Source organism: Triticum urartu, chromosome 5A (genome assembly GCF_056163025.1).
Source record: "Triticum urartu cultivar PI428250 chromosome 5A, HENAU_Tu73, whole genome shotgun sequence".
NCBI lineage: Eukaryota > Viridiplantae > Streptophyta > Magnoliopsida > Poales > Poaceae > Triticum > Triticum urartu.
In genome coordinates, this window is record NC_141877.1 from 461,875,041 (window position 1) to 461,892,065 (window position 17,025).

Consider the following 17,025-nt stretch of genomic DNA (forward strand, 5'->3'; position numbering starts at 1 on the left):
TGTTCTCTCACCATGAAGTGGAGCATCGGCGAAGTAGTCGGAGTAGAGCATGCAGTAGCCTTGCAGACGATGCCGGTTCTTTGCTTTCACCCGCCCCGGCGCCGAGCCACCTCGCCGCGGCTTTTCACTGCTCGCCAGCAGCTGGGCGAGGGCGGCGAGCACCATGAGATGCTCTTCTTCCTGGACGTCGGTCGCGGCTTCCTCCTCCAGCAGTGCGGCGAGCTCTTCCTCCTCGTCCGAGTCCATCGCCGAGGCAGGCAAAACGCCGAACACCTTGCGCTCGGTGGGCGTGTACCCGCCGTTAAACCGCGCCTCCGCGGCCGGAAACGCCCAGTTGCTGCGGGAGGGGCTGCCGCGGCGAAGTGCTGCTATTTTCCGGCGGGGAATGGCTATCTAGCGGAGTAGGGCGGCGGCCGTCGCCGGGATATAGCTAGTGGTGGCCGAGGGCGCGGGGGGTGCGAGGCGAGTCAGGGGAAGAAAACCTTGACTTTTCCCCTGTCGGTGTGGGCCAGGCGTGCTTTTCCCTAGCGCCGGAGCCCCCAACGGCTCCCCAGCGCGCCGGGTTCGGCCTGTGACCGCCGGGCGGAAAAAAGGTCCGAACCGACGATTTTCGGCGTCCTGGGGGCGCGACTGGGCCGTTTTTTCAGCGCCGACGTCGAAAAAGTGGCCTGGGGGGCCTGTTGGGGGCGCGGCTGGAGATGCCCTTAGCATCAACCGGTGGAGCTCGCCGGGTCGTGCGCGTGCCGGGCGGATTGCATGCATGCAGCGGAGATAGCTATGCGTTCGTGCGTACGTGCGCAACGGAACCATGGGGGCTACGCTGCTGTAGGACTACAAAGCATGGCCACTAGTGTGTTTGTAAATTGAATTTTGAGCTTTTGGAATAGTAACGGGGCGGTGTGTGCAGCCGGGTGAAACTCTAGTGTATTGTGATTCTTCTTCTACCTCTAGTCCTGAGTGAGAGAGAGCTGCAACAACACCCCGGTGAATCGGTCGGCTCGAGGGAGCTCCTCAAGGCCTTCCGCTAGGACTGCCGCCGCCGGAACCCCACGGGGTGGGCGGAGGTCGACGACATCGGCGACCGCGCCGTGTTCATGGACGGCTTCTGCGGCTTCTGTGTGGAGGCCAACGGGGTCAACGGGGTACGGAGGAACTGCATGTACATGGCGAGCTCGTACCAGGACTGAAGTTACACCAAGGGCGTGTTTGGTTGCCCGCATGCAGTCCAACCAGACCTGCACGGGATGTGTGGGGCCTGTTTGTTTGCCTGGGCTGCATGCGGTTTGTGGCCCGCACGGACCTTAAAGCAGCCCGCAGCCTGGCCTGGCGGAAATTGCCGAGTCGGCAGTTTCTCGCGAGCCTGGGCACGGCCACGCGTGCGAGGCAGTTGCACGCCTCGGACAGCGTGGGAGACGGAGGGGACGTCCCATAACTCGCCCCCACTCTCCTGTCACCACCCAGTCGCACTGTTCCCACCGCTCCCTCTCTCCCTCACCACCCCTCCCTCTCCTCTCCTCCGATGGCTCCGCCTCGCCCACCGCCGTGCCGCCCTTCGACCCCCGTCGACCAGCGCATCGCCAGCATACAGGAGTGTTGGCTGGCCGGGCTCCAGAACTCGGGGCTGAACCTGGCGTCGGCGCTGCAAGCGTCGTCCCCCATCTGCTGCCGGCCACCACCAGCGCCGGCCAATGTGGTGCTGGCCGTTCCTGCTCCGACGTGGATTCCGGACCTCGTGGTCCTGAGCTCGGCGCCGACGCCATCGAGGGAGCCGCCGCTTGTTGGGACCCCATTGGACAGGGGGGTTTTCTTGACCCCCGTCCAAGGGTTTTCTCCTGTCGACGGGCCGTCCTCCTCGACCTCCGGCGTGGCGGTGAGCACGGGGCCGATGCCGTAGGCCGTCGCCAGGGCCGGCTCCTCCTCTTCTCCGCCACCTCTCTCCTTCGGTCCTTCCTGCCGGGGTTTTCACCCCGGCCTCGGTTCGCTGCGACTGCGCGTGCTCCGGTGAGTCAAACCCCTCAATGCTTTCTCGTAGATGTAGATTAGGGGTTTAATTCTTTGGCATGTGCTAGTAGTTAGTGGATTGATAGGATTAGATAGGATTGGAGTAGATCTGATTGGATGCGATCCCAATCGAATCCAATCGTACCAATATATTCTTGTTTCATACAGTGTGTGTCCTAGGATAATTTTCTTCTGCTACTGCTAGTGTGTCCTAGGATCTGTGTTCATGCTACTAGCTGTGTTCATGCTAGAATCCCAATGGTAGTGTACTTTGCTATGATCTGTGTGCATGGTAGGGTCTTGCTAGGATGTGTGTTCATGCAAATGGCATGTTCATGTTCAAGCTAGGATCATGTTAATGTTGTTGTTCATATTGCTAACATACATATTCAAGCTAGGGTTTGTGTTGATTGTTATACGTGCTTGTAGTAGGACCATTTTAGGATGCTGCCAAATTTGCATGGCTGCACATGGATGCTATTGGCACTTGTTTTTGCTATTTTTAGATGTTTCCATGCTTAGGATAGTGCACTGATGAGAGGCAGTTGCAGAAAAGCAGATGCCCTGATCATTAGCACTTGCTGTTGGGCAAGTCCACTGATCAGTGGCATTTTCCTAACATCAAGTGCCATTGATAAGTGGCATTTGCTCAAAGAGTTTGTGCACTGATCAGTGGCATTTGCTCTTGAGAAAATGTCTCTGATTAGTGCCATTTTGCAAAGAGTTTGTGCACTAATACTTGCCATCTTACCTGACAAGATATTGAAGACTGGCTGGGATGTGACGGGTGCAGGAGCTCAAGTGGTGGCCGGAGCTGAGGACGCCGAGGATTTCATCCCCACGAATAGGTGGCTCAGGACGATGGACCTGCCTGGCAGGATCGCCTTCATGAGCCTGCCTCATTCAAAGGGACGATCTCCGAGGTAGGGCCACGAGGAGGGGCCCCGGGAGCAAAAGCATAAGAAGAGCAAACGAGCTTGGACAGAAACAATGTTTTTTTTAAATTTGGGGGCAAATCAAACGGGTATGACACAACTAGGGGCTCAAATGTAATTGTTCCTAGATAAAACTCCTCCGGTGCATTTCACACAGACCATGGGTCTTTGGCTCTTAATCAGTCTTTAGCTAACACTGATAAGGGCATATCCAAGGTAAAAGAAAAACCATAAGAAAATAGGGGGAAAATAAAGAAAGCAAAGAAAACTCGACCCACAAATAGCGAAAACCGGATAAAAAACAACACGGAAAAAACAAGGCCAAACTGTGAAGAAACAAATAGGCGTGCTTTTTTCTATTCCGCGCTTATAAAGTCGGTTACTTCGCTAATCATAGGCAGCGCACATCCCTGCTTTGAACTGTCGCGACGAATAGGCCGGCCCATATAATGCGAGAGATGAACACTTGGTGATTAGAGATCAGTTCACCGATTTGACAGCGGACCGGTTAACAACAACTATTTTATCAGATGTCCGGTTTTAGGAAGCTTTTGACCAGTTTTTTGTTTGGTTTTCTACCTCTTTCTTCATTTTAAGTTTTTTGTATTTTTTTTTCAAATTCGTGATTTTTTTCAGAATTCATGAGTAGTTTTGAAATCCTTGAGCTTTTTACAACTCTGTCAAAAAAATTCATGAACTTTTCTGAAATTTGTGAATAATTTTCAAATATTTGTAAACATTTCTTCAATTTGGTCAACAATTTTAAAATATATGAATAATTTTAATCTTATGAACTTTTTCCTAATTCTTGATCAATTTTCAAGTTCCTCAACATTTTTAAAGTATATGAATAATTTTACTGTTATGAACTTTTCCCTAATTCTTGGACAATTTTCAAATTAATTAAAAATTCAAATTCGTGAATAATTTTTAGAGATTCATGAACACTATTAAAATTTATTCAATGTTTTAAATTCTTAAATATGTTCCAAATTCATGAACAATTTTTGAATTGATGAACATTTATTTTAAATTCAGAAACGTTTTTCAAGTGTTGAACTTTTTCTATTAAATCCATATTTTTTCTTCAAATCTGCGAACTTTTTCAAAGCCACAAACATTTTCTTAAATGCACGAACTTTTTTAGATACTGTTTCTTACAAAAGCCAATGGTCAACCAATCAACGGTCAACCGTTGATCGAACGTACCAAGCCTGAAATCGCGAGCGAGCGAACAAAGGAAGGAACCGCGACCTGGAGCGAAGCACGTTGCTTGGTGGGCCGGCCCATGCCAGAGGGCGTGTGAGCGCCAGTTTACCAGCGGCCGCGTCAAGCGCTGTATATGAGGTCTCCGTCACCCCCTCAAAAAAAAAAAAAAAAAAAAAGAGGTCTCCGTCAGACTCGCCGCGCCCCCCATATAAATCTCGCCGCCCCTCCCCTCCTCCTCCTCCGCCACCGCCGCCGCCGCCTTCTGTCTGCCCCATTCATCCTGCTAGGAACACCAGGGCTTTCAGAATTGATTCGCGTTCGGTGGGTCTTAGCTAGAGGTAAATTTTGGGATTGGAGGCATACGGGATTTGATTCCGCTGCTGCAGGTAAGAAGTTACAACAACTTTCTACTGAGATTAATCCAGATATATTTGGTTTCAACAACTTTTAGAGGTGTATAACTCGTATCTCTTGATAGTCAGGATACTCGACTACTGCCTAGCTCGCTGGGTTGTTAGTTCGGCGAGGACGATGAATCGTGAGTTTGCCAACGTGATAGTGCGCGATTACGGCTGTAAATTTTATTCGCTGCTCCGGGTCAACCTCAAGCAGCATCTCTTCCACCGCTCAGCAGCAGCCGCGGAAAAGGCGAGTAACAACAAGAAGGGATTACCGTCGGCCATCCCGAGCTTGGAGCCTCTGCCCGAGCACAAGATCAACTTCTCGACGCCGCCAATGATGGAGGACGCGACGGACTTTCACTTCTTCTCCCTGCTCAAAGGGCAGGCAGAGGGCCGTGTCATGTTCGCCCCCACTTGCGGCAATGCCGTGATGTACGACATTGACATAGACGCCGTCGTTGCCATGCCCGACACTAACTTCTGCAAACAGAGGGACTCAATCTCCTTGTCCATGACCAGGCCTGGGAGCCAAGACGACGACGAACAGCACTATGTCTTGAGCAAAGAACCGAGGAATGTCTTGTTTGAGGTCTTGGAGTACGGGAGGAACGGCTCCGCCAGGGGTCCATCCGCTGGGATTGAACGGAGGTGGCACTGGCAACATCTGCCCTCGCCGCCGATGCGTGGACCATACCTGCCTGACCTCCACAGGAGAGCGGTCTTCCACCCCTCCGCGGCGGCGGTGGTCGATGAGACCACTCTGTGTGTGTCGTCTGTGGACGCCGGAGCCTATGCCTTTGACACGGTGAAAGGTGAGTGGAGGCAGGCTGGAAGCTGGGCGCTGCCCTTCCATGGCGCCGCGGAGTACGTCCCTGAGCTTGGCCTCTGGTTTGGCGTCAATGCTGCCGTCGGCAACACCCACCACTGTCTGGGTGCCTTCGACCTGTCTTCCTGGCCACCCGTGGAGCACCGCACCTGGAACTATCTCGATCCGTTGTCCGACAAGTGGTCGACATGGCAGAGGCACCTACTCAACCTTGGCTCAGGCAAGTTCTGCATCGCCACCAGCTTTCAAAATATCCAGTGGCGCACACCATGTAATGCAGCAGGCTACCCTTTACACGGGCTAGATGATGAGATGGTGGTCAATGACCTTACCATCTTGACGGGCGTCGAGGTTGTGCGTTGTGGCGACGGGCTCAAGATGATCAACCACAAGTCTAAACGCTTTGAAGGCATTGAAATCCACTGCGTGCTCTGAGCCAAAACTCGTCTGTTTCTTCGGGACTAGATGTGTGTGGGGTTCATTTCTTCTCGGATCGTAACAAAATTATATGCTATGGCCATGAACAAAACTTTGCAGGATGTGCATCTGTCCTCGTATATAAGATTCTCTATTCGGATCTTAAACGACTGAATCAAAATTATCGAACTTTTTTTTTGCCTGTGTGCAGCTGGCATTTTACTCATTTACTGTGAATTTTGGGCCCTTATGCGCACTGATATAGATATATAAACTGAAGCCGGGGGTTTGAGCAGGGCTCGGTTCAGTTCTACGATTCAGGTAAGGGCTTTGAGCATGGCTCAGTTCAGTTCTATGATTCAGATATTCGAATAAAAATTATCTTCAGTACACCCCCTTTAAGCGGACCTCAATTCAACAAAATTATACATTAAACATCTGCTTCTATATTGTTTTGGCCGAAAGAGATTTTTATTTTACATAGATGCATTGATTGGTGATAACATTAGTTCTACTATTATATACGAGCCGTGGAACCTGCGTCAGGACAACAGGGTTGGGCTTCTTTCTAATGACCACAGCATGATCCGCACGCCACTGGCAGGAGAGCCTCCAGTTGTGAAACTACAGTCACACCCTCATCAGTGCCAATGGTGACATCGGGGCATTCACCTCGACAGACAATCTTAACTCTGAATCAGCGTCCCTTGAATCACTTCAAAGCATCAACGTTTCATATCTAGGGTTCCTAATTTCCCCAGGTTACCAACTACGTCATTTCATGTCTTGCAAGCCTGCTAATCAAAATCGACCACTATTTTCCAAGCAATCGCAATTCCTGTGCCTACAGTTACACACGTGTCCGCCGTTCCTTCCTTTGGAACATCGCTGAGCGGGCCACGGGCGCTCAATGTCTAGTCGCCTGGAAACAGGTCTGTCGTGCCAAATCTGAAGGAGGACGGGGGGTACGAGACCTGGCTACCCAGAATGAGTGCCTGCTGCTGAAGATGATACACCGGCTTCACGCCGCTCCTCTGTCCAGATGGGCATCTTGGATCTGGGCGGGTGCGGGCGGCTGCTCTCTCCTGTCGCGTGGCGAGCTGGTGCTTGGCGAGCACCGAGTCACCCTCGTCAAGCTGCTGCCCCTCTACCGGGCCCTCTCAAAGGTGGACGTGGGGGACGGGAGGTCCTGCTTCTTCTGGTGGGACTGCTGGCTTCCCTGTGGAGCAATCGCCTCGGCCTTCCCTGCTCTCCTCTCTCACTCCGTCGACAGGGAGGCCACGGTCTGGCAGGTGCGACGGCGTGGCATCGCCGCTTTCCTGGTCCCCCGGCTCACGGCGATGGGCGCGCGCGAGCTGCTGACTATGCAGATGTTGCTGGCTGAGGCCCCCAACAAATCGGGCCCCGACGAGCGTCAGCTGGTCCGTGCGAAGGCGCGCGGGGGAGGCCTGTCCTCCAGCACGGTCTACGGCCTCCTGCAGTTTGGCGGGGTGACCGCGCCCTATGCTGCCATGATCTGGGGTGCGTGGGTGCCATCCCGAATCAAGTTCTTCTGCTGGCTTCTGGTTCAGCAGCGCATTCACACGCGCGACGTCCTGCTGCGGAAGTGCATCCTCGCTGCGGATGAGGCCGGCTGCCCCCTCTGCCCCGCCCCCCTCGAGACAGCCGACCACTTGTTGTTCTCCTGTCCATTCGCGGGACAGTTCTGGCAAAAAATCGGGATGTGCCCTGATGGGGCCTCGGTTTGCCACCTACACTCCATGGCTGAGGCAGGGAGAAACGCCGTCGACTCTGCCCTGGAGTTTGTGATGCTTTGCTGCTGGCAGCTGTGGAAGCACCGCAACACCGTGGTTTTCCAACGACAGGCTCCGTCCATGACCTGGGTCCTGCGGTGCTGTAGGGAGGACGCCGAGCTGTGGCGCGCCCACCTACGTCGCGATGATCAAGCCGATGTAGACTCCTAGCTGAGAGCTCTCGCTCCCTAGCCTTGTTTATCCCCCTGTTTCTGAAATTTCTGTCTATGTAAACATCTGGGATCCTAGCCCACTTTTGATCAATATTGTTGGGAAACCGGGGCCACCGAGGGGTGGCGGCAGCCTCGTGCGTATCGCACGGGGTAGCCCCTCCCGTTTCCCCCACTTTACGTTAAGTGGGTACTTATCCCTTGACCCTGGAGTCCCTATATAAAGCAACGAGGAGCTATCATTGTAATCTTTGATCATTGATTAATAAAGCTGGCCTCCTCCATATCTCTCTGTGTCATTTACTTTCGCGTGTTCGACTACTTCGTCTACGACGCTCGCCCTCGCTCCGCAACCTCGGACCGGACTCGCCGACGGAGTTGCGGAACACGTTATCAGCATGCTTCGCTCCATCAACTCTCCGTCAAGCCTGCATCACGCAGGCTTTCGTCGATCCCGCGGAGGTATAAGATCCGATCCCCCTTTTTGCAAAAATGGATTCCTCTCGTTACCGCGATTCCATTTTTGCGATTAGTTTATTTTTCGGATTTCATCTACCTATGGTGTGGATTTTCCTCCCAAGAACCGAGCTGACGAATACGTCGCCGACCAATGTCGATGTTCTTGGACTAAGAGGAACTTGTCGACTGCACTATAGGGAGTCAGTGCGCATCGCGATCCAGATGGTCGCGGTACCGCCGCAAAAGCACCAGATGTGCCATGCGCCGTCGGAGTTCCGGATGAACGCGACGAAGATCGCATCCCGAGACATACTGGCAGCGACCCCGCTAGTCGCCGGCGTCGTGCCGCTGGCTGCCGCCGCCACGTCCTGCTATCGCCGCGTTCACGTGCCCGTTGCACGCGCAGCCGCCATGCCCTGCTTCGAGGGCCGCCGTGCCCGCGCCGGCCGCGCCAGCCGGCCGCGCCGTGGCCGCAGGCTGCCCTGGCCGGCCCTGGTCGCCGCTCCGGCGAGCCGTGGCGCCTGGCCAGCCCCGGCCGCACCCGCGTGCGTGCCGCCGCCGCACCCCGATGCGGGCGCTAGGGGAAACCCTAGCGTCCCTACAGGAAAGGCTGTCGGTTGCTGGGCCGGCCCTGCTGGCTCCTGGGCCGGATGGGCCGCGGCTGTGGGTGTCCCTCCATACAAAAAAAGGGGCGCCGGCTGTAGCGCGAGATTTTTGCAATTTAGCCCCCGTAGTTTCTAGATTTTACGCATGTTTTATTCCTGCTGTAATATTTCGCGTAGAAGCCCTTGGAACTGTCTGTTTTCACTGAAAACACGTATTTGGGCTTAAAAATGCCTCGGGAATTCAATTTTTGGGCTAGTTTTGGCATACGAGATGCGCTTAACATGCTATCCTTTGTAACATGATATTATTATATGATTTTACTGTTGTAGATTAATTGTTTAGCACTCTTAATCATTTAGTAAGTCATATAACAGGATGTTTTAAATATTGGAACGTCATTTTAATTGAATAAGTTTATCAACATCGCATTTGTGCAAAAGATTACCTGCTGTAATCTCATGATTTTTGCATAAATTGCAGATGGCCGGAATTGTCCACAAAGAGTTTGCTGAGTTGGCCCAAACGGGGATGAACTACCTGTCATGGGCTTCGGACTGTGAGATTTTTCTCCAGGGCAGAACCCTCCTGAGGGCGATCGGTAAGGGGACCCAGCTGGCCCCCACCGATCCCAAGTTTGAAACTGAGAATGCGCAGACTCTGCATTTTCTCCGTCATCACCTGTCACCTACTCTGAAAGATGAGTATATGGCTGAACGGAGTGCTTCTGGCCTTTGGACCGCTCTTAAGCAGCGATTTGAGCGGCTGAAGTACGCTGTTAAGCCATGTGCAGAGGCAGAGTGGATCCGTCTGAGGTTTGCGGACTTCAAGACGGTTGGGGAGTACAATTCGGCTCTACACCGAATTTGTACGACTCTTCAGATGTGTGGTACTCAGATTACCGACACTCAGAAGATTGAGAAACCCTATCCACTTTCCACCCTGACGCGGTCCTGTCCGCACGGAACTACCGCCAGGGCAACTACACGAGGTATTCAGAGTTGATTGACGTCCTCCAGGTGGCAGAGGCGCAGGACGAGGTTCTGAAAAAGAACTTTGCCGCGCAACCACTTGGGGGGAGTTCTCGTCAGGAGGTGAATGCTCTCAAAGTTCGCAAGCCTCAACAGAAGAAGAGGGGCCGCAAGGGCAAGAAGAAGGGCCCTCAGCCCTCCGCTCCGGCTAAGCAGCAAAAGCCGGGCAAGGGGGGGGCAGAGGCCTCAGGACTGCTTTCGGTGTGGCTCGGTGGAGCATTTCTCCCGCCAGTGTCGCGCACCACAGGAGGTCGTTGATGCATATAAGGCCCGGAAGGCGCGTGAGATGCACCTCGCCTTGGTTCAGGAGGGAGCACCACTGGCGCCCATGGCGGCACTGTAAGTGCATCTAGTGCCCCTTAGTGATTTTGGTGTATTGAAGACTTATAGGTTAAGGGACTAATGCGTGTGTGAGTGTACACAGGTCTATAAGTCTATGAGGAGTTTTATATTTACAGGAAAAGTCAACCCCTAAAAATGAATATCTTTGACTGAAGATTTTGGTATTTCTGAAGACTTTCATGAGACTTTTAAAGTGAAGAAATTGGTGTGTCCGTGAAGACTTGATATTCATGCGAGGAATATGAAGCTTGAAGACTTTCGTTTTCATAGTTTTGTTTTTCTCTTTCTTGAGTCATAGGAAACATCGTACTGTTAAAGGGGTCGAGGAAATACTAAGGAAAAATTTCCATGTGATGCTCAACTCAAAAGCCTACACCTACCAATCCCTTCGAGTGAAGCCATTGGAAATCTCATACAGTTCAGTCAATTTCTTCAGTGACAGAGACGAAGTTCTTCTGGTCTCTAAGGAATTTGTCCTGACTGAGGAGTTAGGAATTCGCCAGTGCGGATTGCCTACACAGTGAGGAACATGATAGACCTGAGGATTTTGCTACTCAAAATTCCGACCGTTGTTGTGCTATGTGCCAGCTGTCCCAAAATATCTATCCACCTAACGGTCATATCATTGAAGGGCATTTATGTATTATCATGTCGGGCTACTCCCTAGGCTATAAATAGCCGCCCCCTACAACCACTAGCTGGTTGGCTGCTCCGAGAGAAACTGACACCTGTCATTTGAGAGCAACCCATCCTCCGAGGACTTTGAGTGAAAATCATCAAGTGAGGAAAAACCAAAAACCCAAAACCCAAACACCTACAAACCCCAAGTGATTGAGCATCACTGAAGAGATTGATTCTGAGTGGATCCGACGCTTGTTACCTTTGAAGACTGTGCTTCTTCCAGACGGTTAGGCGTCATGGTCTAGAGCATCCAAGAGGAATTGTGGATCGCCAGGTGACCAAGTTTGTGAAGGTTTGGAAGTCCCCTGAAGACTTACCACGAGTGATTGGACGAGGTCTGTGTGACCTTAGTTCAAGGAGAATACGGTGAGGACTGGGTGTCTTGGACTAAGTGTCCTTGACTGGGTGTCCGGGACTGTGTGTCCTCGAGTGTAAATACTCAGCCGCTCCAACCAGACGTACAACTGAGACAGCAGTTGGAACTGGTCTACCAAATCATTGTCTTCACCACTGGTTCTATTTCCTCAACTCTTTCATTTCCTCATAACTGTGTTGTATGTTTGTTCATATCTGTGTTTGAAGACTTTCTCAATTTCCTCAGTTCAATTTCTTCAGTCTGTTTGTTTTCATCCTGTGTTATCCTGTGATTACACTTCCTGTACTCTGTGTCTGTCTTCATTTCATCATGATGACTATGCTTGTATTCTGTTATGCTTACCTTTGAGTACTTATTCCGCTGCTAGTAGTTCTTCGCTAAGGAATTTCCTCATCGGCAAATTCCTCAGTGAAGAATTTCATAAAAATCGCCTATTCACCCCCCTCTAGTCGATATAACGCACTTTCAATTGGTATCAGAGCAAGGTATTCCCTTATTCTGTGTGATTTTGGTTTAACCGCCTGGAGTTTTAGTTATGTCGACCGCAGGTATGATCAAGGTCTCTGCTGGGTGTCCTACCTTCGATGGGATGGACTACCCCTACTGGAAGAATAAGATGCGAATGCACCTTGAAGCAATTGATAACGATCTATGGTATGTTGTGGAAAATGGTGTTCCCTCAGTCACACCTTCTCTGAATGCTGCCGATGTGAAGAGATTCAAGCAACTCGACTCTCAAGCGAAGAATATCATATGTGGCCATCTGAGCAAAGGACAGTATGGCAGAGTGAGTGCTTTGGAAACAGCAAAGTTTATCTGGGACAGGTTGTCCAAAGTGAATGAAGGAGTCTCAACTCAGCGTGACTCTCGAGTTGATGTTCTTCGCAATCTCTTCAACCGCTTCAAAAGGCTCGACAATGAAAATGTTCAACAAACCTTCGATCGCCTCACTGACATCTCAAACGAGCTTCAAGCACTTGGTGCCACTGACATCACCGACCATGAGGTGGTGAAGAAATTGCTGAGATCGCTTGATTCCTCGTTTGACACTCTGGCATTGATGATACAAGAACGTGCTGATTACAAGTCACTTGATCCCGCTGATATTCTCGAGAGGCTAAATACTCATGAGTTCCAACTTGCTGAAAAGAGAGATCTCTATGGTTCAAGCTATGGCAGAACACGTGCACTGAAGGCCAAGGCAGTATCTGAGTCCGAAGATGAAGACTCTGGTAGCAGCCTTGGTGATCCTGACGAACTGAGCCATGATCTGGCTCTGCTCGTGAAGAAGTTCCAAAAGTTCTCAAGACGTGGTCGCCTTGGAAGATCCTCAAGGAGCAATGATTCCTCATCCAGTGACTACAAGAAGAGGCTCTGTTACAAATGCAAGAAACCTGGACATTTCATTCAAGATTGTCCTCAGTGGGAAAAGGAATCAAAGAAGAAGAAATACAAGGATTACAGTTCTGATGATGCGAAGAAAAAGAAGAAATCCACAAAATCCTCATCATCAAAATCCTCAAAGCCTTCATATCAGAAGAAGAGCATCTCCAAGAAGGCCAGGGCATTCATTGGCAAGGAAATGGACTCTGAGGCTGAATCTGAAGAAAATGAGGAAGAGGAGTCTGAATCCGGAGTGGCGAGCCTTGCTCTCGCTACTGCATTCGTCAGCAAGTCTATCTTCAACACTGAGGAAAATGACCTCACCAACAAGGCTGATGAAGGGGATGATGACTACTCCCCCACCTATTGCTTCATGGCAAAGGGTGCCAAGGTACTCAAATACACCTCCTCTGAATCAAGTGTGAATGAATCTGATGAAAACCTTAAGCCCAGCTATTCTAAACTTGCTAAGATTGCTATAAAACAACAAAGGGCTTTAGAAAAGGTTCAAAACATGCTAAATAAAAGTGATGATATGTTGGGTGAAGAAATGGATCGCACTGAAACTTTGACTGAAAATCTTCAGAGACTTCAGTCCAAGCTTGACAAACTTCAAAGTCATCATAACACTCTCTTAGCGGATCATGAGAAGCTTTCTTATGAATTTTTTCAAAGAAAGCAAGATCTTGAGAAGCTAAGAGTGATTTATGAAGATCTTCAGAAGGAGCGCGATTCATTACTTGCTCAACAAATCAGCACATCTCAGGAAGAATTTGTTCCTCCATGCTTGAAGTGCATTGAACGTAAATCTGCTAATTCTTCACCTGAATGTTCAAATGCTGCTAATGTTTCAAATTCCTCACATGCCTCTGCTATCACTAATTCCTCATCTGAGGACATTGCTAGTATCACTGATGATGCAGGGCTGAAGGAATTGTACACGACAGGCATGTACAAAAGCCTCAAAGGGCATCAGGCTCTTTGTGATGTGCTTAAAAAGCAGATTCTCAACAGGAACCCTAGGAAAGAGGGTATCGCCTTTGAGAGGAAAATCAATGCTGATGGTACATATTGGAAGCCTGAGCAGTACCCCAAAACTACATGGGTTGCTGCAAAGGGACCTCCAGTTAATCCATCTAACTTATATGGATTTGCATGTGAATCTCCCCATTCTGATGATGAGTCAATTGACTCCAACTATAAGCTATTCAAAAATCAGAATGGTAAAGTATTTGCTAGATATGTTGGAACTAACTGCAGGAACGGCTCTCCTATGAAGAAAATCTGGGTTCCCAAAAGATGCCTTGAAAATCTTCAGGTGAATGTCATCATGACACCACCTGTGAAGAATAGGAACCCCAGATCAAATTCTTCATATGAACCAAATTCCTCATATGAACATCATCGTGCTAATCCGTCTGTTTCGCAGGGAAGATCTAAGGATTATGGATATGTGCATTATTCTTCAAATCATTATGTCCATAAGTCCTCGAAGAATTTCTCTGCTTACTCTTATGCTTACTCTAACCCCTCTTATGTGAAACGAAATGGACTGGCTTCTATGCCATCCTTCTCGTATGGAGCTCGCAGAATGATAAACTCTTTGCCACCCCTTCAGATGTGGGTGGTGAAGAAAAAGAACTAATCTCTTCTGCAGGGTCAGGTCTCCAGACGCACATAATCGTCTGAAGAATTTGCTGGAGACCTGAGTATGCCTGAAAGGACGCAGGCTAATCATGAAGAAATGAACTTTCATTTCTCACGTCCTCATATTGCTTTATCAGTTCTTTTACTTGATGAAATTGATCTGGTGAATTGATGTCATATTCTTCACTGATGAAGTATATGAGTTTGTAAGCTGCACTAATTCATCTGCAGGATGATCAACCCAAAGCCACTGAGTGGGTCCTCGATAGTGGATGTACAAACCACATGACTGGTGACAAGAATCTATTTATGGATGCTCCATTATCACCGTCGCATCTGAAGCATATCATATTTGCTGACAAAGGCAAAAGTCAGGTATTGGGTCTAGGTAAGGTTGCGATTACAAAGGATCGACACATGGACAAAGTCATGCTTGTTGAGTCCTTAGGATACAACCTTATGTCTGTCTCAATGCTTTGTGATCTTGATATGGTTGTTGTCTTTGGCAAGTACCGTTGTGTTGTGGTTATGGAAGATGACAATTCCAAAGTCTTCGAAGGCTTTAGGAGAGGAGACCTGTATATTGTTGATTTCTCTACAGGACCACAACCAACCGTGTGCTTACTTGCAAAAGCTTCAGAAGGCTGGCTCTGGCATCGACGACTTGGTCATGCAGGCATGAGGAATTTGCACACGCTTGTGAAGAAGAGGAAGCATGTCATTGGCATCGAGAATGTCAAATTCCTCAAGGATCACCTATGCGGAGCCTGTGAAGCTGGGAAGATGACCAAGGCCAAGCATCCAGCGAAGACTATCATGACCACCACTCGCCCATTTGAATTGCTTCACATGGATCTCTTTGGTCCTAATCATTATTCTGCTATCTCAAATGAAGCATCTCAATATGGCTTCGTTATTGTTGATGATTATTCTCGTTACACATGGGTACATCTTGTTACTTACAAACATGAAGTGCAGAAAGTCTTCAAATGATTTTCCTCGAGGGCTTCAACTAACTTTGATGTGAAGATCAAGCACATCAGAAGTGACAATGGCACTGAGTTCAAGAATTTTGGTCTCGATGACTATCTTGATGAACTTGGTATTACTCATGAGTTAACTGCTCCTTACACTCCTCAGCAGAACGGCATCGTGGAGCGGAAGAACAGGACTCTTGCTGAGATGGCTCGCACTATGCTTGATGAATACAAAACGCCTCGTCGTTTCTGGACTGAGGCAATTGATACTGCGTGCCACATCATCAACAGAGTATATCTTCACAAATTCTTCAAAAAGACTGCCTATGAACTCCTCACTGATAAGAAACCCAATGTAAATTATTTCAAAGTCTTCGGTGCTAAATGTTGGATTAGAGATCCTCATCACAAGTCAAAATTTGCACCGAAAGCACATGAAGGTTTTATGCTTGGTTACGGAAAGGACTCACACAACTACAGAGTCTTCAACAACGTTCTTCACAAAGTTGTTGAAACTGTAGATGTGCGGTTCGATGAAACTAATGGCTCGCAAAGAGAGCACCTACCTACTGTGATAGATGAACCAGCACCTGAGGAAACTATCAAGTTCAAGGCTACTGAGGATGTCATTCCTACTGAAGAATCTGCTGAAGAATTCATTCCAGAACATGAAGAACGTCGAGCTAATGCACCTGAAGAAAATGCTGAAGAAAACACTGATCAAATTCTTCAACGACAACCAGCTCATCCTCGCATTGCAAAAGAAGTGCAAGTTGAAAAGATCATCAATGACATCAAAGCGCCAGGTCCTCTCACACGCTCAAAAGCTTCACATTTGTCTAACTTTTGTGGGCAGTATGATTTTGTCTCTATTACAGAGCCACTAGGGTAGATGAAGCATTTCTGGAGCCTGAGTGGATTCAGGCCATGCAAGAGGAATTACATCAGTTCGAGCTCAACAATGTCTGGGAACTGGTCAAACGTCCAGATCCTCGCAAGCACAATATCATCGGCACAAAGTGGATCTACCGCAACAAGCAAGATGAAAATGGCCTTGTGGTGAGGAATAAGGCACGGTTTGTAGCTCAAGGCTACACACAGGTTGAAGGAATTGATTTTGATGAAACTTTTGCACCTATTGCTAGACTTGAGGCTATTCGCATATTACTTTCTTATGCTAACCATCATGATATCACTCTATATCAAATGGATGTGAAAAGTGCATTCCTCAATGGTAAGCTTGAGGAAGAAGTATATGTTACTCAACCCCCAGGTTTTGAAGATCCAAAGAATCCTGACAAAGTCTTCAGACTCAACAAGGCCCTCTATGGCCTCAAGCAGGCCCCACGGGCTTGGTATGATACTTTGAAGGAACTCTTCATGAAGAAAGGCTTCAAACTCGGTTCACTCGACCCTACTCTTTTCACTAATATGATGGTGAATTGTTTGTGTGCCAAGTATATGTTGATGATATTATCTTTGGTTGTACTGACCAACGTTATAGTGATGAATTTGCCTATATGATGAGTGAAGAATATCAAATGTCTAGTATGGGAGAGTTGAAATTCTTCCGAGGTCTTCAAATTCGTCAACAACACAATGGCATATTCATATCTCAGGAGAAATACCTCAAGGATGTACTGAGAAAATTCGGCATGCAAGATTGCAAAGGCGTCAAAATTCCTATGCCCACAAATGGCCATCTGTGCACTGATGAAAATGGTATTGACTTCGATCATAAGGTATACCGCTCCATGATAGGTTCCTTATTATA

General features: G+C 49.0%; 2 protein-coding genes and 1 pseudogene across 4 annotated transcripts; all 3 read left to right on the forward strand.

Annotated features, from left to right (window-relative positions):
• Positions 1 to 4,326: 4,326 nt before the first annotated feature.
• LOC125556249 (uncharacterized) lies at positions 4,327 to 5,987 on the forward strand. Of its 2 annotated transcripts, none has more exons than XM_048719021.2 (2): positions 4,327 to 4,531; positions 4,624 to 5,987. In XM_048719021.2, exon 2 carries the CDS (start codon positions 4,677 to 4,679, stop codon positions 5,805 to 5,807), a length of 1,131 nt encoding a protein of 376 aa, XP_048574978.2. In that variant the 5' UTR covers positions 4,327 to 4,531; positions 4,624 to 4,676; the 3' UTR covers positions 5,808 to 5,987. The 2 variants fall into 2 exon arrangements, with proteins under 2 accessions (XP_048574978.2, XP_087382587.1); XM_087526461.1 differs by having other exon boundaries at positions 4,628 to 5,987.
• Positions 5,988 to 6,796: 809 nt separating this feature from the next.
• LOC147971941 (uncharacterized) lies at positions 6,797 to 7,753 on the forward strand. Its single transcript, XM_087524180.1, has one exon. The coding sequence runs from the start codon at positions 6,797 to 6,799 to the stop codon at positions 7,751 to 7,753; it is 957 nt and encodes a 318-aa protein (XP_087380306.1).
• Positions 7,518 to 10,226, forward strand: LOC147971942 (uncharacterized; annotated as a pseudogene). The gene is made up of 2 exons (XR_015604935.1): positions 7,518 to 8,214; positions 9,298 to 10,226. The product of XR_015604935.1 is annotated as an uncharacterized LOC147971942 (transcript).
• The last annotated feature ends 6,799 nt before the right edge of the window (positions 10,227 to 17,025 follow it).

Excerpts from the sequence above, each read along its gene's own strand:
- LOC125556249 (XM_048719021.2), top strand. The coding sequence starts at position 4,677 with ATGAATCGTGAGTTTGCCAACGTGATAGTGCGCGATTACGGCTGTAAA.
- LOC147971941 (XM_087524180.1), top strand. The coding sequence starts at position 6,797 with ATGATACACCGGCTTCACGCCGCTCCTCTGTCCAGATGGGCATCTTGG.